The sequence below is a fragment of the Marmota flaviventris genome, chromosome 2 (genome assembly GCF_047511675.1).
Source record: "Marmota flaviventris isolate mMarFla1 chromosome 2, mMarFla1.hap1, whole genome shotgun sequence".
Lineage (NCBI taxonomy): Eukaryota > Metazoa > Chordata > Mammalia > Rodentia > Sciuridae > Marmota > Marmota flaviventris.
Window position 1 is genome coordinate 46847401 of NC_092499.1, and position 25056 is coordinate 46872456.

The 25056-nt window shown below is 37.7% G+C and overlaps 1 protein-coding gene across 1 annotated transcript; it reads right to left on the reverse strand.

Annotated features, from left to right (window-relative positions):
• Positions 1-2442: 2442 nt before the first annotated feature.
• Sptssa (serine palmitoyltransferase small subunit A) lies at positions 2443-23150 on the reverse strand. Its single transcript, XM_027929858.2, has 2 exons — positions 22973-23150; positions 2443-3609 (listed from the first exon to the last, which is right to left on the reverse strand). Exons 1-2 carry the CDS (start codon positions 23082-23084, stop codon positions 3506-3508), a joined length of 216 nt encoding a protein of 71 aa, XP_027785659.1. The 5' UTR covers positions 23085-23150; the 3' UTR covers positions 2443-3505.
• Positions 23151-25056: the final 1906 nt, after the last annotated feature.

Genomic DNA, 25056 nt, shown 5'->3' on the forward strand with positions numbered 1-25056 from the left:
CTTCAAAGGGTGCCTCCAGATAAAGGATGCTTCTTTTTTTACCAGCAAAATGGTAAAGTCATAGTCAAAAACTTGTAGCTCAAAGGAGTTGTTCTAGTTGTTGGGATCCAAAGGTACAAACATTTCTCTATGTACATAGAGAATTATAAGGATCATCTCTGGCACTTACAATCATTCAAAGTATAAGCATGTAAAACAAATACCAATTATGCATTCATGTAAAAGCTATAGTACACTAAGGCCTCAAGCAAAAAGGTCACACTAATTTCCCTTTGCTACTGCAACTGTTGCTCAAATCCAATCAATTGAACGAAGATGCCCCATCATCCCACAGGGAAAGCTAGTGCCTTGTATAGCTATATCCAATAGAGCCATAAGTTTTAATTTCTCCCCTTTGCAAAAATTCTCCAACACATTTGAGCAGGTATACATTGGGTCTCATTTGTAACCATCTTTCTCCTTCATGAAGCTCAGGTTAGGGTAGAAGGCAAGGGAGAGATTGGGAGGACAGAGAAAAAGAGCAGCTCTCTTTAATGAAACTTAAGTTTCAAGTTCAATTTCCATTTCAAATTGCCACTCATTCATGGCTTACCTGAATTAGCTTCCAAGGTTTTCAGAACACCCAAGGTCTTTGCTGAATAGTATGGTCCTCCCTGCAGACACTATTTACTTCAACTTTCAGAATTCTTTGGCTGAGCAGCCATAGACACACTTCCCTTAGTCAAAGGCAGTAGAGCCTATTGTCCCACTGTGATAAGATCCCTTCTACCAGCAAAGAATGAGCAGCCACCAAGGCACCATTTAGGAAGCTTGTTTCCTTCCTTCTCACTACAACAAGCAGACTATTGGGGGATCCTTTTTCTCCTAACCCACCCAATACTTGGACAAAAGCATTTAGCACTGAATCCTAAGAGTTGTCTCCTCTCCAAATCTCATTTGTTATTCTTCCTCTTCCAGATGACCATATCTTTCAATATCCCATCCTCACCACCAAAACCAACAATTGTGGAGGGTCAGAAATTTTACTCTACTCACAAGCTAACAAGTTAGCCTGACAAGTTTTGTATATGCTGGCAGAAAATGTGAGATTCCAAGGTCAAAGACAAAGGACTTTATTAATCAGAGCAATAGCCAAAGTATTAAAATGTTCTTATTTTTGGTTCCCAAGCCCCAATTCCCAAGGGGCAATATAACCTGCATAAGCAGAAGGTTGCATTACAGGAAAAGAATTCTGAGTACAGGGAACCTAAATCTTTTTAAATATCCTTTCCTCCAAGAAGAGAAATCCTCTATCTTACAAGGATCTAAGCAAACCTGCCCTTTGCTCTGGAGGGAGACACCATCTATATCCATCTTCTTCATCTTTATCCTTGAAAAAACACCTGAATTAAGGTATTCAGTACCTCTTCTTACAAGATATTCAGAAAGACAAGCAGGCCATGAAGAAAATTATCTAATAAATACTTTATTTTAAACAAAGAAAGTGGAAATTATCTCCCCATTTTTTTTATTTACCAACCAACAAACTAGCCATTTGAGAATATACTTCCCTGATCACCTTTCAATGGACAGTCTTCTATTTCTGTCTAAACTTTCTTAGGATTTCATGTAAGACTAAACTGATCTTCCACATATCTCACAGGCAAAAAAAAAAAAAAAAAACTCAATCATCAGCTATGCAACAGAAATTTAATGGATTTCAGCAGAGTGAGGACAAATTAAAAAGTTCTGAGGACCAGGTAGAGAATCCAGTACCCACCTAAACTAGTGATTCTCACTTTATCCTGTCTTCGACACACCAAGGGATATTAGGTATCCACTTATCAGTAGTTCTTTTTTTTTTTTTTAATAAGTTGTTGATTAACCTTTATTTATTTATTTATATGTGATGCTGAGAATTGAACCCAGTGCCTCACACATGCCAGGCAATTGCTCCCCGACTGAGCTACAACCCTAGCCCTATCAGTAGTTCTTTTGGGAGGACAATAGAGGAATGGCAAATTTGAACATTAATTCAACAAATCCCAAGTTAAATCTTCAAATTCATTATTTGACCTGAAAGAGTATGAATACAGCTCATAAAACCTTAACCAATTTTAACTACTTCAAAACTAAATAGTAACATATAATCCATATTTGGTTTATATTATATTACCCAATCTAATTGGGATGATACAGATGAGCTCTTAAAAAAAAAAAAAAAAAAAAACTCAAGTGTTGCATATTATTTGAGGCCTCTGGATTGGAAAGCACTTCAAAATTCTAGCCTTTAAAATCTAGGGCCAACAATACCTGCAGTCTTTAAAATTAGCAAAACTTATGCTATCTTAAAATATATAATCTAACTTATACTCACTTGCTTCTCTGATCCTCCACAGCAGTCACTCAGAAATACAACTACTAGATCAATATTAAACCATGGAAAAAAGACATGCCACTACATTAGCTGATTTTTCTTCTCTTTGAATTTAATGAGCTTACATCAAAAAATTAGGTAGTCATTTTACATTTAAGGAATAAAAATCTTAAAAAAAATACAAAGAGTGAAAGAATTTTAACCAAATTTACACTTCTTTTTGCTGCTATAGTTTTTAACAATTCATCTCATCACATCTTATTGCAATGTGCAAATGCATTTGCAGCACCCATTACAATCATGAAAACTAAATTCAAGGAAGTACATATACTGTTAATAGTGGCCCTTGGAGGAAACTGATTTACCTTCTATTAAAAACTCTACAGTATATACAAGCATTACATAATAATGCTACTTAACCATCTGTTGTCAAGAATCATCACCAAAGTTTTCTAGAAATAAGTCTACATAATGAATAAATATCTAAAAGGTAAAGTGTTCCTTATTTTAATTTTAGCAAGATCTTTTACTTTTCATTGCTAAGAAACACTTGAATAATTTTAAAGCAAAAGCTGTTAAGAGTCTAGATAGCTAAACTGTACTCCTGAGTTCAAGCTTACAGAGAAGTCTTTTGTAAGTAGTTCTTCAATAAAATATCCTCCCTCCCAAGCCCCTGGCCCCAAATCATGTATTGTTTCTTACAAAACTTTGGTCAAGAGTAAAAATATATCCAGGCAGATGTATATGCCATACAATAGCAAGAACAGTAGAGCCCAACTAATGACTTTGGGTTTTAAAAATAGAAGGCAATTAAAATGTACTCAAAGTTACATTAAGAAAAGCTTTCACAGGATAATATTGAAACAGTCACAAAGGTTAAGAAAATACTGATATCAAAGTACAAATGACTACAATGTTAAAATAGACAAAAACTACTATACAAGAGCCTCTTTTAAAATTAAAAATAAAGAACACAACACATGAGTCAGGATGATTTTCCTGTTCTACTCATGGATCTTAGTCTCTGTATTTATAAGGTTGGTTATGTTGACATCTGGTAGAGTTTCTTATGACATCTGATGAAGTCTCATTCCAACTTCATAGGGTGGATCTTCCCCAAGGAACCTCTAGATCCTGGTTACATCGTCATCATTGTACAATCTCAAAGTAGTGTAAAATCGCCATGATGTGCTGGGGCATGAAGACGTATCCAGTGTACAGTGCCATCCCCACAACGGAAACCAGCATGGAATCTGAGTTGTAGTTAAGGAAACTTATTATTTTTCTTAGTTTATTTAAAACAAAATCACACAACTTCTTCAATAACCATTTCATGTTGAAGTAATCATTCGCTTAGTACTTCTCATTTCTATGCCAGCCTCAGCAACTTAGTGAGACCCCACCTGGTAGTAAAGTGTCCTTGGGTTCAATGCCAAGACAGAGGAAGAGAAAAGAAGAAGAGAGAAGAAAGGGAAGGAGAGAAGGAGGAAGAAAGAAGAAGACAGATAACATGACTGAAAGTACTGACAATGGAGTTAGAAAAAGCTACAAGTCAATTATATACTTAGTGACATAACAAAGTGATAGCACCAGTTACCATCAATCACTTATTATTATCACTATTAAACATTGTTATTACTATTGCTACTATCTGCAACAGCTTCAAACAAAAATCACGTTGGGGGCAGGGGAGATTGCCTGGCACGTGTGAGGTACTGGATTTGATCCTTAGCACCACATAAAAATAAAATAAAATAAAAGCATGCTGTTCATCTACAATCACCCCAAAAAAAAATTTAAAGTCATCTTGGTAACCTATACAATAACCATTATTCACTTTGTTTCTGCTCATTTCGGAAGGAACTAAAAAGTAGCAAGTCAACAAGGGTCCCCTTTCCAGAGCCACACAAAATATTGATAACAAAAATCATGTAAAATCTGGGCTGGGGTTGTACCTACAGTGGTAAAATGCTTGCTTTGCACGCATGAGGCCCTGGGTTCGATCCTCAGCATCACATAAAAATAAATAAAGATACTGTGTGTTCATCTACAACTAAAATAAATAAATAAATAAGATATTGTGTAAAAACAAATCATGTAAAACCTAAGGGCTTTTGACTTTTCAAAATCAAGAAGGAATACTAAAAGAAATAAATGCTTCTGAACTATGGCCATGTTTCATTAATTCACTCATTCATACTCATTTATTCTCTCCTTTTTTCCCTCCCTCCCTCATAAGCCTTTCAGTTCTACATACTAGTATTCTATAATAACTTACATTCTTATAAGAAGATAGGTTTTAAATAAACAATGTGCTTACTACTAGCTAATATTTGTATAACAGTTTCATTGACAAATATTCTTCACATAACATTATCGTGCTTAACTCTATGGCGTTCCTATGAAATGTTTATTATGGTTATTACTCACCAGAGGTTGAGAAAACAGAGTGACTTATCTCAGGGCATGCAGAAAAGTGTGTTTAGAGGTCAAACCAAGGTTCAAACCCTAAATTCTTCACCTCATTCAGAAAACACGCCAAGTCCATAATCAAAATTTATACTTTAATTTGTCCTAATCCAGTTCTTCATTAACTACTCCTTCTATTTGCCACCTTAAAACAAACATACAAAAAATTATACACTTGCTGCTTCCCTATCATTATCACATATTTAGCTGGACAACCATTTGAGTTCTGCCCTTCCAGGCTGTGGACATCGCTCTAAGATCACCAGTGACCTACTGTCAAATCCAGTGGCTTTCTGAATTAACACTAGGCACTTCTCTAGGTCTCTCTTCTCCTCTCTATCACCATTTTTCCTGTGTCACTGGCTCTTTTCTCCTGACTGTCCCTTACGTATAAGATTGGAGTGAAGTTTGTACCTTTCTTCCATACACTGCACCCTCCTCCTTGAACACAATCATGCTTTTGTTTTTGTTTGGGGGTAGGGCAGGGGTTTGCTCATGGTACCAAGAAATGAACCCTGTGGCCCTCTGCCACTGAACTATATCTCCAGCCCTTTTAATTTTTTGTTTTGAGATAGAGTCTCACCAAGGTGCCAAGGCTGGCCTCAAACTTGAGATCCTCCTGTCTCAGCCACCCAAGTAGCTGGATTATAGGCATGCAGCTAATCATGCCTAACCCTATTGCATCTTTGGGGAAAAGCCCTGATTGATCTTTTTATTTTTTTAATTTTTTTTTAGTTATAGATGGACACAATTCCTTCCTTCCTTCCTTCCTTCCTCCCTCCCTCCCTCCCTCCCTTCCTTCCTTCCTTCCTTCCTTCCTTAGGATCTAACCCAGTACCTCACATGTGCAAGGCAAGTGCTCTATTCCTGAGCCACAACCCCAGCCCCCTGATTGATCTTAACCCATTAGAATATCCCCTTCTCTTGACAGCAATAGCTTCCTCAAAACTGATTAGCTCAAAGCTTAGGACTTCTGCCAGGAATTCAGGAACCAGCTGCTCTCTCCCCCTCTAGAATATGCAGTTTGCAAATGGAATCCTGGAATCAATGGAATCACCTTTCCTTCATGAGGAAAGAAGACTCAGAACATTAGATTTTTCTTTGTTACACAGAGCTGAAAGCATTCTAAATGATAAAAATGGGGCTTCCAGGATTCTGCCTTGAGCCCTGTACTCCCTTACAACTAAAACCACCACCTTAGTGTTGTTGACCTGATCCCATCTTCCACACAACTGGCAGATATTTCCTACTTAACTTACTGAACATTTCCACCATATGACATTCCACAGGATACCTTAAATTCAAGACAGCCAAAACTAAACTCATTAACTCCAAAACTACCAGTTCCTATGAGTTCTATTTTTTCAGTTCATATAACTATTTATCTACTCATTTGCTCAGAGGCATCTTTGATTTCTTCTTCTTATATTTAAATTGTCTAAGACCTCATTTCTTCCGTAACCCCTACGAGTGACTCTTATATCTTATCTCCCCGCACCCAATCAATGACAACTGATTTGAGACATTTATCATTCCTTACTTAAAAGTTCCCACCAGGAGTGGTGGTACATGGAGGCTGAGGCAGGAGGATCACAAGTTCAAGGCCAGCATTAGCAACTTAGTGAAGCCCTAGCAACTTAGGGAGACCCTCTCTCAAAGAATAAAAAGGACTGGTGCTTCCAAATCTCAATCCCCAGGACAAAAAAAAAAAAAAAATTCTCCCATTTTTGGCTTCTTGCCCCTCTTTACTAAAGTGAACCTTGTGAAATTCATGAGGCTTCCCATTGCCTAGAGGATGGCACCTAGAATTCTAAAGCAAGCATTCAAGAACCTTTACAATCTAGTCCCAGGTATTTATCTTATGTGGAAGTTCACAGCAATAGAAGAGACTGAGGAACTCATCTCAGAAGAAGAGGAGCAAGTAGAGTAGAATAGAACAAGGGAAATAAACTAAGCTGGGTTGGGGTCTTAGTTTCTGCAGGGCACTCAAGAGCATGCACTGTGCTACTAAGTTGGCATGGCCTCAAGTGAGGGGCCTGAACTTTTGGATCCCTTTTCTATGAATCATTAACTACAGAATGGGGTAAGGAAAATCCACTTGAGCAAGAAAGCTGACTTAGCAGAAGACAATGCCTGAGAAGAGTCAGCTATAAGACATGAGCAGACAACACTCACAGGAGCTGGGGGATAGGTACATCAGCTGGTAAAGGGGGATCAGGCCAATCACATCTACCATGCTGCTTTTCTTTTTTTTCTTTTGGAACCACGGATTGAATCACTGAGCCATCCCCAGTCCTTTTTGTTTTGTTTTTTTTTATTTTGAGATACACATCCTACTCATAGCATATGAATCTCAATGCATTTTCTTTTTTGTTTTTGGTGCTAGGGAGTGAACCCAGGGGTGCTTTACCACTGAGCTACAACTTTTTTTTTTTTTTTTAATTTTTATTTTGAGACAAGGTCTTGCTAAGTTTCATAGGGCTCACTAAGTTGCTAAAGTTGATCTCAAATTTGCAATCCTCCTTCCACAGTGTCCCAAGCCACTAGGATCAAAGGCTTGTGCCACCACACCTGGCCTCAATATATTTTCATACTCCTCTGACTTTGCTTACAATCTAATCATAATGAATAACAGTAGTAGCAACAGAAGAGACTGAGGAACTCATCTCAGAAGAAGAGGAGCAAGTAGAGTAGAATAGACATTTCATTCCATGACTGTCTAACATGTGTTAAGCACTTCATTCAATTCAAGTAACATCCTCAATGTCAAAGTAAGTAATGAAGCCAGTTCCAAAAAATCAGTTAGATTCCAAATATCTGTGCTCTTAACAACTAAACTATACTACCTTCCTACTTCTGAAAAGTCCTAATCCCCTTAGGTAAACCCAGTAATTCTTAGAACTCAGTTAGCTAACTCCTGTTGTGAGGCCTTCCCAACCACTCAAAATTTTTCCATCCTTACCCCAACCTCCTGGCAGAACTAATTACTTCCTTATGTTTACATAGCTCTTTATTCATGAAAAACAGCACTTATTACCCCTCATGACCTATTTGCAAGTATATTTATCTTACCTAAATTAGCAGTTCTTTGAACACAGAAACATATTATTTTTGTATCTTTAGCATCTAAAGTAATACATGCTTAATAAATATTTTATGAATAAGAAATTTCTCAAGAAATATTCACTTGATCCTATGTTCACTATTATGAATTATATGGATTATACGTTCTACATAATCCATACATTTTTTGGGGGGGGGTGGGTACTAGGGATTGAACTCAGGGACCCTCGACCACTGAGCCACATCGCCAGCCCTATTTTGTATTTTATTCAGAGACAGGGTCTCAATGAATGGCTTAGTGCCTTGCAGTTGTTGAGGCTGGCTTTGAACTCACAATCCTCCTGCCTCAGTCTTCCAAGCCACAAGGATTATAGGCATGCACCACCATGCCCAGCCCATAATCCATATATTTTTGTGGCTGGCAAACTTGATAATGACTACAAAAAAAGAAAACAAATCAGTGTCTAGGCAATATTGTATTTAAGAATACTTTGGGGGGCTAGGGCTGTGGCTCAGTGGCACAGCACTTACCTAGCATGTGTAAGACACTGGGTTCAATCCTTAGCACCACATAAAAAAATAAACAAATAAAATAAAGGCATGCTGTCATCTACAACTACAGAAAAGAAGTTTTTAAAAATATACTTTTTAGCTTTTTAAAGACTTTTATGTAAGTCTTTAAATATAAACACTGAGCAAATGAAAGTAATGTAGTAATAAGCCTCAGGTCATAGGCTCGAATTTAACAGAATGATGGACTGATTACTATAAGACAGTCACTTGAATAGTTAAACTACATAACTTTTTTGGCACTACCATTCTTTAATTTAGTTTGGAGAATATATCCACTAAAGAACATGCATAAATTAGCTAAATAGAGATTACCCCACTATAACATAAGAATCTGAAATTTAAACTCAATTTTGTGAACACTAAATTATCAGGCTTTTAAATTTTTTATATGCATATAAACATCATGTTTTTTTTCTAAGCAAAACAAGAACTTATCAGAACTTGAAAAGATTTTTAGCTAAGATACTAGAGTTCAAGATTGTATATGGCATTATGTTGTGAAGCATGCATATGGAGTAAAAGTTATAAGAAATAAATGATAAATTGAGGAGAGTGGTTACTTGGTGAGGTGAACAGGGAGAGAGAAGCAACTGAAAAGGGAGATACAGGCGACTTCAAATATATAGTAATATATGTTTTTCTTTAGCTAGTTAGTACACATTCATTATATTATGTTTATCAGTTTTTTTGTTTGTTTTGTTGTTGTTGTTTTGGTATGCCTAGTTTCCTTAATAAGAACTATAAAGGAAAAATGAAAAAGCACGTGGTACTAGTCTGAAAACTGTTGTGTGTGAATTATCCTCTTCCTTTACAAAATTTAGGGTAGATACATTTGGACCTAGTTTATTACTGCAAAATAAACAGAAAGTCTTCACTCTTGGGAACAGAACAAAGAACTATCAATTTTGGATAAGGCAAAGAGAAGTTATTGAAAGTCACCTGAATCTGAATCCAAATACCAACTCATATCCTGCTAAAATAAGTAAATAAATAAATAAAACAAAAACTTAACCTAAACCTTTATCCAGAGAAATGAATGCTCATCTGTGTCCCCTCAAGAGTATTTCTATAAGCTGGATGCAGCAGCACATGTCTATAATCTCACTGACTCTGGAAGTTGAGACAGGAGAATCAAAAGGCCAGCCTCAGGAACTTAGCAAGACCCTAAGCAACTTAGTGAGAACCTGTCCCCAAAAAACAAAGGCTGGGGATGTGGCAAAGCACCTGTAGGTTCAATCCTAAGTGCCAAAAAAATAAATTTAAAAAAAAAAAAAATATATATATATATATATATATATATAGAGAGAGAGAGAGAGAGAGAGAGAGAGAGAGAGAGAGAGAAAATGTAGTTCAGTTCAGACATAATCCTCAGTACCCCCCAAAAAATTTTTTTATAGTCTGACCCTATTTATCTTGATTATTCCAGAATCATAATAACCTAAGTCTACAAAAGGAAGTTTTCTACAAGTTAAACTTCAAAATTATTCTAAAGAATTATCCTAAAACTCTCCTCCATAACAGAATACTTAAAATTGACTCAACTATATATAGCAACACACACCAGGTAAACAAGTAGACAAGGAAGGGAACAGTAAGGAATTTCTACAAGCCTTAAAAATCACCTTGCAAAAAAAATGAAAAAGGCACTTCAGATAAGTAACTTTCTTTTTTTTTCAATATTTTTGTTAGTTGTACATGGACACAATACCTTTATTTTATTTATTTATTTATATGTGGTGCTGAGGATCAAACTCAGTGCCCCATATGTGCTAGGCAAGCGCTCCACCACTGAGCCCCAGTCCCAGCCCAGAGATAAGTAACTTACTACAAATCAATTTAAGCAATCTCAGTCATGTAGTTGAAACAGCTCCAATACACTGGGTTGAATATTCCCTAGGCTTATGCTTGGCACCATTTAAAGTGGTAGTTTCTATTGACACTCTTAGACAATGGTTTTATTGTGACATTTGTAAGATTGGGGAACATGTGACCTTCATCTCCTTAGAAGCATTCTTACAGAGATAAAGATACACCATTTATAGTTCACTGGTTATAATTTGCTCCCTGGAACTTAAGTGGATTTCTCGGTCCATCTCATTCTATAACCTCCCTCTCAAAGTTTTAAGTATTCTCAACATTCTGTGAAGTACAAGAAATTAATACCAAGAACAACATGGCACTGGAGGACACCTAGATTTGAATCATGATCTGTTCATCCTTGCATATACCAAAAACTCTGGGTCATCAGTCTCCTATCTAAAAAAAAAGTAGACATACTTCACCTATCTCTCAGGGTTGGTGTGAGAATTTGGAATTGGATCTATTCTGCAAAAGAAGACAATATAACCCTTCCTAAAACTGCTCTCCCAGGGTTTCATCATTACCATCATGACTCAGACCTCTGCTGGGGAATTGCCCAAGGTTACACTGTTACTAATTTGTTATTGGTTTATAATTTAATCGTGGGATGTCAAATTTTCTCAGGGCCTAAGTGTCTTCATATAATGAAGTCCCTTCCTTTACAGACATTTCAGAATCTCGTGTGTCTGGAGAGGACATTTCGGTAGCACCTCTCATTCATCCCTAAAGGAATCTTCCTATTCATTCTAGACATTCACAAAGACAAAATGTAAAAATCAAACAGTGTTATATAAGACACACCCAGTAAAATGTAATACACAAAGAAATAATTTATTTACCAAATCCTTACTGTTCTTTATATAAATTACAGTAGCTACATATAATTTAGTCAGATTTATTTTCAGGAGGGGGCTCTAAGATTCAAGCAATAGAGAATAACAGTACAATCTAGAATATAACAAAAAAAATATTCTCAAAAACTAAAAAAATGGACTGTTCTAGTGTGGTTATGACCCATCTCCAGTGCTGAGTTGTAAGTGTTTGAGAGCAAGAGAGAGCCTGTGCTTCCACCTGTGCTGCATTGTTTGATAAAGTAGATGCTTCATAAATCACTTCACAACTAAACAGATAATGTGCCAGGGTATGTGCAGGCACTGAAGATAAATGTTTGTTCAAGGGCTGAATGAACAATCAGAGGTTATTTACAACCTGAACATAACATAAATATTTTATGAGGTGACTGGTTATAGAAACAAATAGATATGAAACCATATAATTGTATGTTGTTTGCCATTTCTTTAAGAGAGATCCCCAACTACTAATAAGCTAATAAGTTATCCAGCTGGATAAGAAAAAATAAAGGCTTTGTTGTTGTTTTGCCCATAAAAGAGCTGTCTTCAGCTCTTGTCCCAGCAACTTCAAATAAAAATAAAAAATAAAAATCCTATAACAAAGAAAGGAAATGCTTTAAAAAGTTAAGCTTAGTACAACAGAAGTAAGATCACAGCAACTAATATTTCCTGTCCCAAACAGTAACTCCAAACTTGATTTTAGTATTTCATAAGATTTTGGAAAATTTAAAGTAGTTTCTAATTGGGAAAAGGGTAGGGGCTGTTCCAATGGTAGAAGTTATACTTCTTCACTACTGTAAAAAAAAAAAATTCAATGCTTTAAGTCTCTGATTGAATTGGTCACCTAGAAAAGCTAAAATGACATTAAAAGTAATTTGGTATTAGTCAACTTCCCTTTGTAAAATCAAATCTAAGATGCTATTTATCCTTAGAAATACTCAACAATTTTTATAAATATGATTTATCTTAAAGAACCACTTCTTTTTTGTAGCAGGGGAGCAGAACTGGGATTGAAATCAAGGGGCACTTTACCACGGAGCTACCTTCGAAGTCCTTATTATTTTCAAGGACTGGCTAAGTTGGCCAGGCTAGACTACAATTTGTGATCCTCTAGCTCAGCCTCCTAGGTCTCTGGACTTAGAGGTGTGTACCACCATACCTCACAAGGAACCAATTTAATGGGAAAAAAAAAAAAAAAAAAAGAACAGCAGTTAACAAAGTATTATCAGAGGCAGTTTACTCTAAAGCAAATAATGCCCTAGCTGGGCCAGTGACACATGCTTGTAATCCCAGCAACTCAGGAGGAAGGAAGATGGAAAGTCAGGGCCAGTCTGGGAACTTTAGGGAGACCCTGCTCAAAATAAAAATAAGAAGAGTTGGGGATGTAGTTTCTCATTAGTAGAGAACTCCTTGGTTCAATTCCCGGTACTTCAAAAAACAACAAAAAAGTGAAAGCTATTGCTGGCTACTGAATGAAGCTCCAAACAGGAAATCTTTATTACTATAATTCTTTTCCTTGACTTAAAAAAAAAAAAAAATGAGATCACCCCCAACAGAAACATTAACAAAGTTATTTTTCCCAAATATATTGCCTATCTCTTGACTTTTCTATTTGCCTTATATTAAAGCAAATGGAATATACTGACCCTGTTACAGTCCTGTGCATGTTAACCAATCTGCTATTCTTAAATCATATTAAAGGATGTCACTTTAGCAAGCCCAGTCTCTGGACTTTCTGTAGTGTGTTGACTGTACAAGCCTAAGTAAGGATATTATTTTTAGTAATCACAACTTGATGACAAACTTTTAAAAAAACTATGCAAACAAAAAAAGCATGCTGCTGAAATGAGCAATGATCACGAATTGAAATTTTCATTCTGAATTGAAATCCCAGAAATAGTTTATAGCTCTGATTCCAGGGACACCAAGGTTAAAAACGGATGTATAATTTTATTGATTATTTCTACCACCTTCATGAAGACTTGAAGTCCCAGTGTCAAGGGGGGGAAAAAATCCCAGTCTGCAATGAAATACAACCTGTTCTGCTGCAGTATCTGATTCTGGAACATCATTAGCTCACTTATAACTGGTATGGTATAGGAACTGTACTGTTTCACATGGAATTTTGCATCAGCTAGGAAAGCCAGATGAATGGGAAAAGATTTATAACATTCAGCAGGAAACACCTCTCAGCTCAGTTGCTGTCCAGGCAGAAGTCTTTTCAATTCTGTTTTAGAAAATTAGAAATTAGCATTTCACCTGGGCCCCTCTCCAGAGAGGTACATACCTCCAGGCCAGCACAGCTCTGTTAATGGCTGGTGGCACTGCCTCCTGTGTAGTCTCAGTGGCAGCCCACACTATGCATTACATCAGCATCTACCATCAACATTCCCAATCAACTTGGTCCAATGCATTTTTAATGTCCCCTAGGGCAGCTTCCAGCCACACTGAGCTGCCTGCCTGAGTTATCTATGTTTCCCCCAAGATGCCAATTATTGTTTCTGTTATTGCTTGGTTACCAAGTTGCACAGATTTTCAGTGGTCTGCCTCAATACTGTTTTCCCATAAGCCTTATTATTTTGGAATTTTCCAGAAACACATATAACTCATTCATGATGACCAAAATTCTTGTTTCAGTAAAACTTCTACTTCTCATAACGACTGATCATAAATATTATCTTTCTATCATTCTATAACCATGTTTAAGCATTCCTATATGTGAATGTATACACTCTACCAAGTAGATCTTCTGGAACAGAGTTTTAAATATTAAATTTAAGAATTCTGAGTCTGTTCTTTAAAAAATATATATCAAAAGAATCTGTCTTACCTATCTCCTAAGTGCCATAATGTTACAACACTCAAAGTCTAGAGTCTATAAATATTTTAAAAGATTACATAGGATTTCTAAAGTGAAGTAGTAGAGGTAGAATATGGATGTGTGTTCAGTCCCTACCACCATTAATCACCAGGACCTTCCCTGCCTGTCCTGGTATAGACCTTGCTAACATGGTTTTCATTATTTCTCACCTTTGCTGAAAATTACTAAAGAAAAAGTTATAATATTCTACGGAATACAGTTAAGGGATAATCTAACCTTCTCACTTGTCCAGCCAAATATAAAAGCACTATGAAATGAGTTAGAGCAGGTGTCTTTAAATTAAAGCTCCAGAGTCATGGAGTTGACAACACGAGATGTTATGGTAGTTTGAGAATCTACTCAGTGCTCCCACTATCCTCTCCTAAAGCAGATCTGAGAACTGCTGTGGCACTGCTAGTTCTCCTACCCAACCCCCCTTATAATTGTACTTTTCCCACTTTATTTCCTGAATCTCACAATGGAACATTTTCCTGGGGTATAAAATAACCTCTGGGACACCACACAGAAGGATAATAACTAACTTGGATTGCACTTTGTTTCATTCAGATAACAAGTTTCTGGCATAGCACCAAGCCTCATCTATTTTAACACCAAGCTTTGTCTACATATCCATCTAGAAATTTGTGAGACATGTGGCATTCATAAATGTATTTTAAAAATGTACATTTTGTTAAAACTTGAAGCCATATTTTTTTTCCTCATACAGGTCATTAAAAAAAAAAAAAAAATATTCAGCATGTAACCAATTGGCAAAGCCAGTCCTCATTGTGAAGTCAAATAGGCAAACACAACCTTAATTTCTATCAGAGAAAGTTCAAGTCAAGATTCACTTGTCAACTTAAACACCCAAGGCAATGCACAGTCGGCGCTTTTTTGTTCTTTGAGGAGGTTTTAAAAAAAAAAAAAAAGCCTGAAGACCACTGGGGCTGGAAGATTGAGAACATTAATTTATCAGTTACAATATTCCTGCCTCTGCTTCCCCCACTCAGTCCACAGAAAGCTGCATTTGTTTCTACAAAGGGAAGGTCCAAAAGCACAGGCAGAAAAAAAATGGAAGAAAGAGTAAAGATCTCTGGGGGAGGGGGAGGAATCTTTTTCTATTCAAGTTTGAAGGTAATACAAAATGTTCAGATTATTTTAAGGTTATTCTGAAATCACATTTTGATTAAAAGTATCTTGATAAAAGTCTAAAAGGCATTAAGTTTACTAAGAATATTTTTTTTCTAGAAGGAACTTTCTATGATACTGAGAATTCAGACTAATTATCACACACTGATTTTTACTGGAACTCTATTAAAGTCTCAGATAATTCCATATATATGTTTTCTTCAAAATAGGAGTTCATTAAGAGAGAAGTTCTAGCAAAAGTCTCTGGTGAATTGAGGTTTTAATAATTCCCGTTATTGACTAGCTCAAGGGAAGCTTTGATACAGACAGAAACATCATATTGTGACTGAAAAGTGCCCACTAGCCGAATGTGGGGTTTTCTTCATCAGTTTTGTTTGCTGAGCCTATTTACAAATAGCGTATAAACAGAAAATAGGCAGAGATACTAATTTAATTGTAGGAAATTATGCCAATCATTATCAGTACTTCCAATGATAGCACAGCAAAATGTATTCCTCAAACATCTCTTTTTTGACTTATAAAAACTGATTTCACCAAACCACATACACCAAAACATCTATTAAGTATATTTTACAGCTGGGTGCAATGGCACAAGCCTGTAATCCCAGTAGCTTGGGAGGCTGAGGCAGGAGGAACATGAATTCAAAGCCAGTCTCAGCAACTTAGCGAGGCCCTAAGCAACCTAGTGAGACCCAGTCTCTAAATAAAATATAAAAAGGTTGGGATATGGCTCAGTGGTTAAGTGCTCCTGGGTTCAATTCCTGGAACCAAAAAAATGAAAAAATAAAAAAAAAGAATATATTTTCCATGTATTCACAAAGTGTCTCAGGAGAGATGCACAAAAAAACTGGTATCATTAGCCAACCCAGGGTGGCTCAGATTGAGGCAGAAAAAAGACTGTCACCAGCTACCTCTTCAATCTGCAGTTGGCTGAATCCATGGTTATAGGACCCACAGATACAAAGGGCCAACTGTATTTGTTAAATTGATGAATGGCCCAAACTACTTTTTCAACCTTATTTCCCATCTATTCTGCCTTAAAGAATGCATGCTCCAGCTACACAGACTGAAGTTCTTGCTATCCCAAAGCACCTCTACAGCCCAGTCTGCACCTTCTTCCCTATCTGCAAAACACACACACACACACACACACACACACACACACACATACCCCTCACTGCAAGTTCTATGTGCACTCCCAGTGCATCATGCTCTTCCTGCCCTGCATCACAAAGCACCTGCTGCCCAGGTCCCTTAGCCAACAACACAGAAGGGTCCATCTAAGAACGCATATCTAAGAACATGTATCTTCCTGGAACTGGACAGTACACCAAAAAATGAAGGGGGAAAAACTGTCTATTGGTTGTATTTTTTTTCCCCACTTAAGATGAAAACAGCTTTGAGTCTCATAGAAAAAGAATTACAGTCATCCCTCCCTAAATGTAGGGAACTGGTTCCAGGACCTCCTCAGATACCAAAGTCTGAGAATGTTCAAATTCCTTATACAAAATGGCACACTATATGCATATAATCTACACACATTCTCCAGCATACTTTAAATCTTCTCCAGATTAAGTACCTGAATGCAAACATTAGTCTTCCACCTCATCAAGACCCAATTCTCACAAGTTTCTCTTGTCTTCTTCTTGCCCGATCTCTTACAGATTAACTGCACACTAAAGTCAATTAGAAATGCATAAAGTCCTCCCTCCCCAAACACTCCCTAGTCCTAAGTTACAGGTCACACCTGGGAAGGGCAAATGTCCACAAATGGCAACAACAAAACCAGACAAATGCCACTTTAATCAAAAATACAGAAAGTTTGATCACTGATTCCTTCTTTGGATCTACTGTACTGCAACTCCCACCGACATAGTGAATAAAAAGTACACAGCCTACCTTCCAGAAGAGGCTACTTTTGAAACACTGAACAACAGAGGTACCCACCTGTCTGGTACCCATATATCTTCCCTTGAAAAATCATAAAAAAAGATTCTCCCTAAGGAGAATCTCCCTAAGGGGTAATAGGATCATTGGAAGGCAAGAACCAACTATCTTTCAAAATGCTGATTATTGCTGATAAAGTTCTTTCCTTCTCCCTCACACTTGATTCCTTGACTCTATTAGGTGGCAGCTAACAGGACCTTGTTTAGTTATATTCATTCACACACACACACACACACACACACAGCTCTTCACCAGGCTCCAGCCACATTATTCTTGCTATTCCTGAAACAGGCCAGACTTGCTCATGCCTTTGGGCATTTGCACTAACTGTGCCCTCTACCTGGAATGCTTCAGCATTCCTCTGAAATTCTCTCCCTGATTAAATATTTCCAAATGTCCCTTCCTAACCATTCTAGCTAAAATTAAAAAACACTCCCTCTTCCTTACTTCTCATCACTTTCTGATTTATTTTTATCCATAATAATTACAACAAACAACTAACAGACTTATTTACTTTTTTAGAAGCAGTAGAAGAAAATACGTTTTATTCACAGTTATAGTTCCAGGATTGAGAATAGCATCTGGCAAAGAGAAGGCACATAATATTTGTAGAATACAAAATCCAGCAAACATACCTATTTTATTAATGAAAAACAGAGCAATGCAAATTTTGTTAACAGCTTTGATACATCAAAGAAATTTTTCTAATCCATAGTAGTTTCTAGGTTTTTTTAAATTTGAATTCTGAGAACCGAATTCTGTTAATCAGCCAAGTTCCAAAGAGATTCTAAAAGTGGTTCAAAATCAGGTCTCTTGGTGGTAGAGTATTTTCCTAGCATGCTCAATGTTCTGGGTTCAATCCTCAGGACTGGGGGATAGGGGTGGGGAGGGGATCAGGTCTCTTCCCCACCCCCAGATACTTTTGCAATTACTTTAAAAATGACAAACCAATAATATAAACAAATGTTTTTCAGGCAAGTGCAGGGGCTCAGACCTACAATCCCAGTTACTCAGGAGGCTCAGCCAGGAGAACTAAAAGTTCAAGATCAGTCCAGACATTTTAGTGAGACCCTGTTTCAAAATAAAAGTTTAAAAAAGAATGGGGACTGGGGGGCTGGGGTTGTGACTCAGCGGTAGAGCACTCACTCGTCTAGCATGTGCAAGGCGCTGGGTTCGATCCTCAGTACCACATAAAAATAAATAAATAAAATAAAAGTATTGTGTCCAACTACAACTAAAAATAAGATTAAAAAAAAAAAAAGAATGGGGACTGTAGCTCAGTGGTAGAGCACTTATCTAGTATATGGTTTAGATATGTGTCCCCAAAAAGTTCATGTGTGAGACAATATAAGGTTTAGAGGTCATATGATTGGGTTATGAGAGCCTTAACATAATCAGTGAATTAATCCCCAGATAGGAATCAACTGAGTGGTAATAGAAGGCAAGGGTGTGGCTGGAGGAGGTGGGTCCCTGGGGGTGTACCTTTAGGGTTTATACTTTGTGATGGTAAAGAGAGCTCTCTCTGCTTCTTGGTGGCCATGTCCAGACTTGCGTTTCCACCACACCCTTCTGCTATAATGTTCTGCCTACCTCAAGCCCAAAGATATAGAGCTAGCTATCTATGAAATCAGACCTCTGAAACTGTGACCCCCAAAATAAACATTTCCTCTTCTAATTTTTCTTGTCAAGTCTTTTTAGTCACAGCATCAAAAAAGCTAACTAACAAAATACCTAGCATGCATAAGGCCCTGGGTTCAATTCCTAGCACAAAATAAATAACAAATGATTTTCAAGCAAATACTCAACATTGTGATTTTTTTTTAATCTTTTGAAGAAACAAGGACTGTCTTTCTAGTTCTCAACAATAAACCAAAAAGAAGCTGACCATGTTTTGCTTAAAATAAATAGAAATACAAAATGTCACAGAAGGGCAGGGGCTGTAGCTCAGTGGTGCACTTGCATTGCATAAACAAGCCCTGAGTTTAATCACCAGCACCACAAAAAGAAAGAAAAGAAAAAACAAGCCATGAAAACAAACAGTAGCAGAGAAATGACAAATAGAACCCAGTAATAAATTACAGATTAATGTGACTTTATTTTTTAACAAGGTTAAAATAACATACTTAAGATTGAAATTATATTGACAAGCTATTTTTAATTTGTCCACCTCGCTCTCAACAGGCATGGTTACAATGTTATTCCTTCCATGAGGCTCTACATGCGGGTATGTGGGGAGGCTTCTATTCTTACCAGTTAGAAAAAGTTGTCTTTGTTACAAAACCTGGTCTTTTCCCTTCCTGTCTTTGGCTGCCAGGAAGGAAGGGAGGCTTGAAACATTTAAAAGTTTCAAAGTTAAAAATTTTCCCTCCTGAAAGATCAGTAGCTCTGGAACTGTGGCAGGACTCCTACACTAGTCACTGCTATATGTAAAAGTGGCTGTGTGTTTGTTTGATTGAAGCCAGGAAAGCTTTACCACCACGCCAAGTTCCCAGATCTTTTCTTTCTTTATTTCTTTTTCTTTTTTTAATTTTGAAACAAGGTCTAGCTAAGTTGCCTCAGCCAAACTTGAACTTGCCTCAACCTCCCTATTAGAGGCACTGGGATTTTTTTTATTGGTATCTTCTGTCTTAATGCAGGAGTCATGGCCCGCTTCTTCATAAAATAAAAAACTATTGCACATTAAAAAGTTAAAATATTTTTGACAAGCCAAAAGTTTACTAACTTTTCATTTTAAATGTAGTATCAAAAGACAGGAAATAAAAATTTAGGATACAGTCCCTATCATGGAAGGATTTTTAAAATTCACTTACAAATCTTATTGTTTTAAGAACTACTTACAGTGTGTCTGACTTGACACAATTGATACATTTCTAAAAACATATTTTTAGGGCTGGGGGTGCAACACAATAGTAGAGGGCTTGCCTAATATATGTGAGGTCCTGGATTTGAGCCTCAGCTACACAATAAATAAACATTACATTTTGAAGTTGTTGTTTTTTTCTCTTTTTTTAACATTTAAACTTTTTTAAAATATTTTTTTAGTTGTAGTTGGACAGAATACCTTTATTTTATTTATTTATTTTTATGTAGTGCTGAGGATCGAACCCAGCACCTCAATGTGCTTGGTGAGCGCTCTACCTCTGAGCTACAACCCCAGCCCCTAAACTTCTTTTTTATCACAATTTTATAAATAAATTCAAACACATTTGATTGGGGTTGACTTTCAAATTATAACAGCTTTTAACTAACTTCTAACTCTTTGATTTAGGAAAAAACAGAGATATAAATAATTTCTAAACATCCAAGCAGATATTCTATGATGCCTCTAGAAAGTATGCAGAAATAATTGTAGTAGACTATCAGTTTTACCTAAAATAGCAACTTCAAATTATTAAAGGAGTTATAGAGTTAAAATGTAAACAAATACATTTAACTTCTTTAAGAAATTAGTTTCCATTGTCCAGGACTTCTAACCCACACACCAACCTTCTGAGAGATAGAAGCAAATTTCTCCTACATTAAATTTTAGGTTTACAGTAGTCATGATCATGTTCCATATAATTTTTTGTTTTGTTTTTGGTGCTGGGAATTAAACCCAAGGCCTCACACATGCTAAGCATAGACTCTGTTACTGATCTACACCCCAGTCCCCAAAATAAATTTTTTTAAAGTTATAGAAAGTATGCCTTTTTCCAAAACCATGTAAGTGGCCCCAAAATAGTTCTTACTAATTATTAGTAAACTTATGAAATTCAAACCACTTCACAGTTAAGTCTTCGGACAAGTGGGGAAACAATCCAGCTTTCTCATTCTGTTCCTTCCTCTGAGCTAGAATGAGGATTCAATCTCAAATTGCTGTTCCAAGCTACAAAACAATGAAATACCCCACTAAAATAACTCTAGAAGTTGACATGGAATACAATAAATACAACAGCTGACAGTAATTTAAGATTGGCTTATATCAAAGGACTGCATTTCTACACTGTTAACTTCAATAATATGATCTTTGAAATAAATGTTTTGAACCTTAGCTTTAAAATCCTAACATTTTACAGTACTAGATGCCAGCTGACTACAGTTCTACTTTTTTAAAAAATTAATCATTTGACCCCATAAATCAATGAGAAGTCAAAAACATCAAAGGCAAAAATCTACAGAAGCACTACATGTCCCTTCATAATTTATTTCTGCATCTCCAAAACAGCACAGGTAAGTAATAGGGACACTATTACTACTGGAACATAATCAGAAAAAAACAACACCATTGATACTGTAGCATTTATCTGTATGCCAACAAAAGATTTTACATATAAAATCTATACGAGACTCTATAACTTGGTTCTACATTCTACCTCGAATTTAAAGAATTTTGATTTAATCCCAACATGGCTTAAATTTTAAACTGTAAGATAATTTTAAGTGAGTCAAGATACCTGCTTCTACTGAGATATTTCAATTAAATGTGCATTTGAATAAACATACACTTTACAAGCATGATCTCATAGGCCCTGACCTACAGATAGAGATCAAACCTAAAGATAGAGATCAAACCTAAAGATAGAGATCAAACTGCAGCTAGAAATAAATGGTGCTAGAAATCAGAGCAGATTTTATATTCAAAATCTAAACTCAAAATATGCATCCTGTTTATGAAGTTCCAGGTTTAGAAAGAAATGTCAACAGTAATAAATAAACAAACCGTCCTGAAAGCAGCTAAAATTCTTCAAAAGTGCTGAAACAAAAGACAAATTTGACTACAATGGTATACTATTTCAATATCAAAACATTTTATAGGACTTGGAATTAAATTGCCTCAGCTAATCATTGGAATGAAAGAATGCATTTTGAAAGTTGTTCTGAAGTAAGCTACTCCAGCTAAAACACAACGGAAAGGAAAGAGCCTGAATGAAATAAATATGTAACGTAAAATATTTAATTCATACTAGCCCCTGAGTTGGGGAAAAAAAATCAGATCTCATTATTAGTATTTACTTTGCAAGAATAATATCACCAAGGGCTGTCAGCATTTACAACTGGAGACAAAAACAGCACAGACTTCAGAGAACCTACCTTCAAAACCTTGAGTTACTCACTGGGGTTGTGAAAATTAGATGAGGTAAGACACCCAAAGTGCTTAGCACAGTTGCTTCGCTTAATAGTCCTTAATAAGAATTTATTTCCTATCCACCAAAACAGTTTCAAACTACAAAATCCTTTTCTAAACAAATTCCTTTTCGGGCACGACTTCTACCTAAGGTGCAGAGAAGTAATGACTACAACACTTTTAAAACTGCCATCTTGAAGACCATAAAGGTACAATAACTTAAAAACTCTTTCCAAAAATTGTATTGGAGTGCCAAAGGCACAAATTCACAACCTGGTTAAAAAGGTGGTAAACTAATTAGAATTGTTAATGGGACCAAAGCCAGCTAAATCAGGGACAGTTAAAGGTCAAATGCGTCCAAGCCGGGCGCGACCAGCTTCACTTACGCGGTTTCTGCCTCCCACAAGAACTGGGGACTGAATCAAGGCAGGCGCGGCCGAAGTAGAGGCGAGGACAGACCGGGTTAGACATCGCCCTCGGGGATTTCATCCAGAAATAAAGACGATTCTACCTAGAGTCCAATGACTTCATGGGAGACCCCAGATCTCAAGAGTTCTTGCCTTTCCTTAACCGCGCGAGCACCGTCCCCGACCTCCAAGCCACCACCACCCCGAGCCCGCGGCGAGGAAACGAGTCCCCAGCGGATCCAGCCTCTCCGCCCCCAACTCCAAGCCCTGGGCCCGGGAGGATGAGGCCCGCGCCCCACCCCGGCTCCCGCTCCAGCGGCCCCGGCAGGATACTGAACACAGTCCGCTCCCAGGGCTCCAGCATGTAAAGCGCCGTGACTAGCAGGTACTGGTAGTAGAACCAGGACATCTGCTTCCAGGCCCGTGCCAGCGCCATCCCCGCCATGCGCCTCCTGCGATGCAACCACACGTCAGTCTGTCCCGCCGGCTGCTTGCCAGCGTCCTAAAACCCAGGCCTCCAGGCCCGCCCGCTCGCCACCCCGAGCCCATTGGCCTGTCCGGCCCTGCGCGTCACCCATGACACGCCCAGCCCTGCGCGCGCCCGAGCAGTCGCTGCGAGCCCCGCCCGGCTGGCGCCCATTGGCCAGGTTGCTACCTTCGCTCCCTCACCCACCAGTCTCCCCCCAGACCGCGCCCCCGCGAGCCGAAGAACGGTCTACGCGACCGCACCCGGTACACGCAACGCGCAGCGCTACGCCCCGCGTCCCGCCCCTCCTAGGCCTGGGCCTGCCCTGGCCTTGAATCTGGCTGCGGGAGCTAGCGGAGGCCAGCCCTCTGGTGGTCGGTCCCTATAGACTCTCCCAGAAGCGCTTATGAGAGAAAAGAATTTATGGAATACTTGTTATGCCTCAGACATCTTTCTGGACAGCAGGATTACAGGGCTGAATGGGAATGCATTCAGTTCCTTACCTTGTGCAATTTACAATCTAGTTCTAGCACAGGAATGCAAGCAAAGCAGTGATCTGTGCAAAGGAGGAGAATAAGAGATCAATGTCAAGGAGGTCTGGAAAGGCGTCTCTCTAGAAGTGATGCATAGATCACCTCCTCCTACTTCCTCCACCCATGCACGGGCATGAAGACACACTCACGTAGGCCAACATACCCATACACTGCTTAACCTAAAAACAACAGTTCGTCATAAAAATTTTTCTGACCACCTCTTTAGCGGCTATTGGGACGGACAGTGTATGTAGGTCAAGATCAAGAAAAGCACGCTGATCTAGTGGGTTCTGCAATTAATAGGCAGTTTGAGATCAGTACGTGTGTGGTTATATCTCCTAGAGATACACTCTTAAATGTCCTGATTTTCTTACTGGCAAATAGACTGGGAACGTTCCATTCTCCATCAGAAATGCCATGCACTGTTAGCATGCAGACTGACACAATAAATGGACTGCTGTTTAAACGTTGAGAGTTTCTAGGTTCAATAGCCAAGTGCTTAAACATTAAAACTTTCATGATTGATAACTCTTTATTCACTTAGAAATATCAGGTGCTGTTTATGAACTAAATGTTAGGAATAACAAGGCAGATAGACTGAGATCTGCCTTCATTAAGTACCCAGTCTACTAGGGAAGAGAGGCAAATTAACCAGCTACAGTAAAGGGTATTTTTGTTGTCTGAATAGCCTAGAGAACATCAGATTGGGATTGTAAAAGATTTCTGGGAAATAGTGCTTGAACTGAGCATTGAAGGTAAGTAGAAGAATGAATGAGGTGGGAGAGAAAAGGGTGCCATATTCCAAGTTCAGGTATGTGGCACACCTGTATGAAAGCCTAATTTTTGTTGTCCAGGGCTGAGGCAACCACTGATTGCAGTCCAGTAAGAAAGCCAGGACTTTCACTCAAGTTTCTCAGTTTGTCTTTCAAATACATGTTAATAAGAAGTAATCTGTGCCTGAGCAAAGTTCAGCCCTGAGTGATTGAGTGATGCAGATTTTGGAAGCAACCTAAGTCTATGCAGACCACCCAACCTCCAGCCTTCTTCCCAGAGAGGAAAAGGGCATAGGAAAGCATATTAGCCCAATGCTCTGGCCTCTGAAAAGTGGAGCCTTAGGTAAAAGCTAGTGGCACAATTAGTTCTGGGTTTGTGTGTAGAAAAAAACAGAATGCAAACTATCATACCCTTAAAAGAAACACACACCTACAGAGCTACATAGCTGTATTCATAAATTAAGTCAGTGCCTAACTCATATCTAATAAATATAACTTAATTCAAGCAGCATTTATTAAGTACCTGGTTGCTATATATTTTTGCATTTGGGTGAATCAAATAGTTCTTATTTGGGTAAAACAAACACTAGTATTTACCAATTTTTGTATGTTTTTTATACCAGAAGAAACAATTGTTAAATATCT

Coding starts and splice junctions, on each gene's coding strand:
- Sptssa (XM_027929858.2), bottom strand. CDS start 23,084: ATGGCGGGGATGGCGCTGGCACGGGCCTGGAAGCAGATGTCCTGGTTC. Junction 3,610..22,972: donor CTGGGAGCGGACTGTGTTCA/GTATCCTGCCGG, acceptor ACTACAACTCAG/ATTCCATGCTGGTTTCCGTT.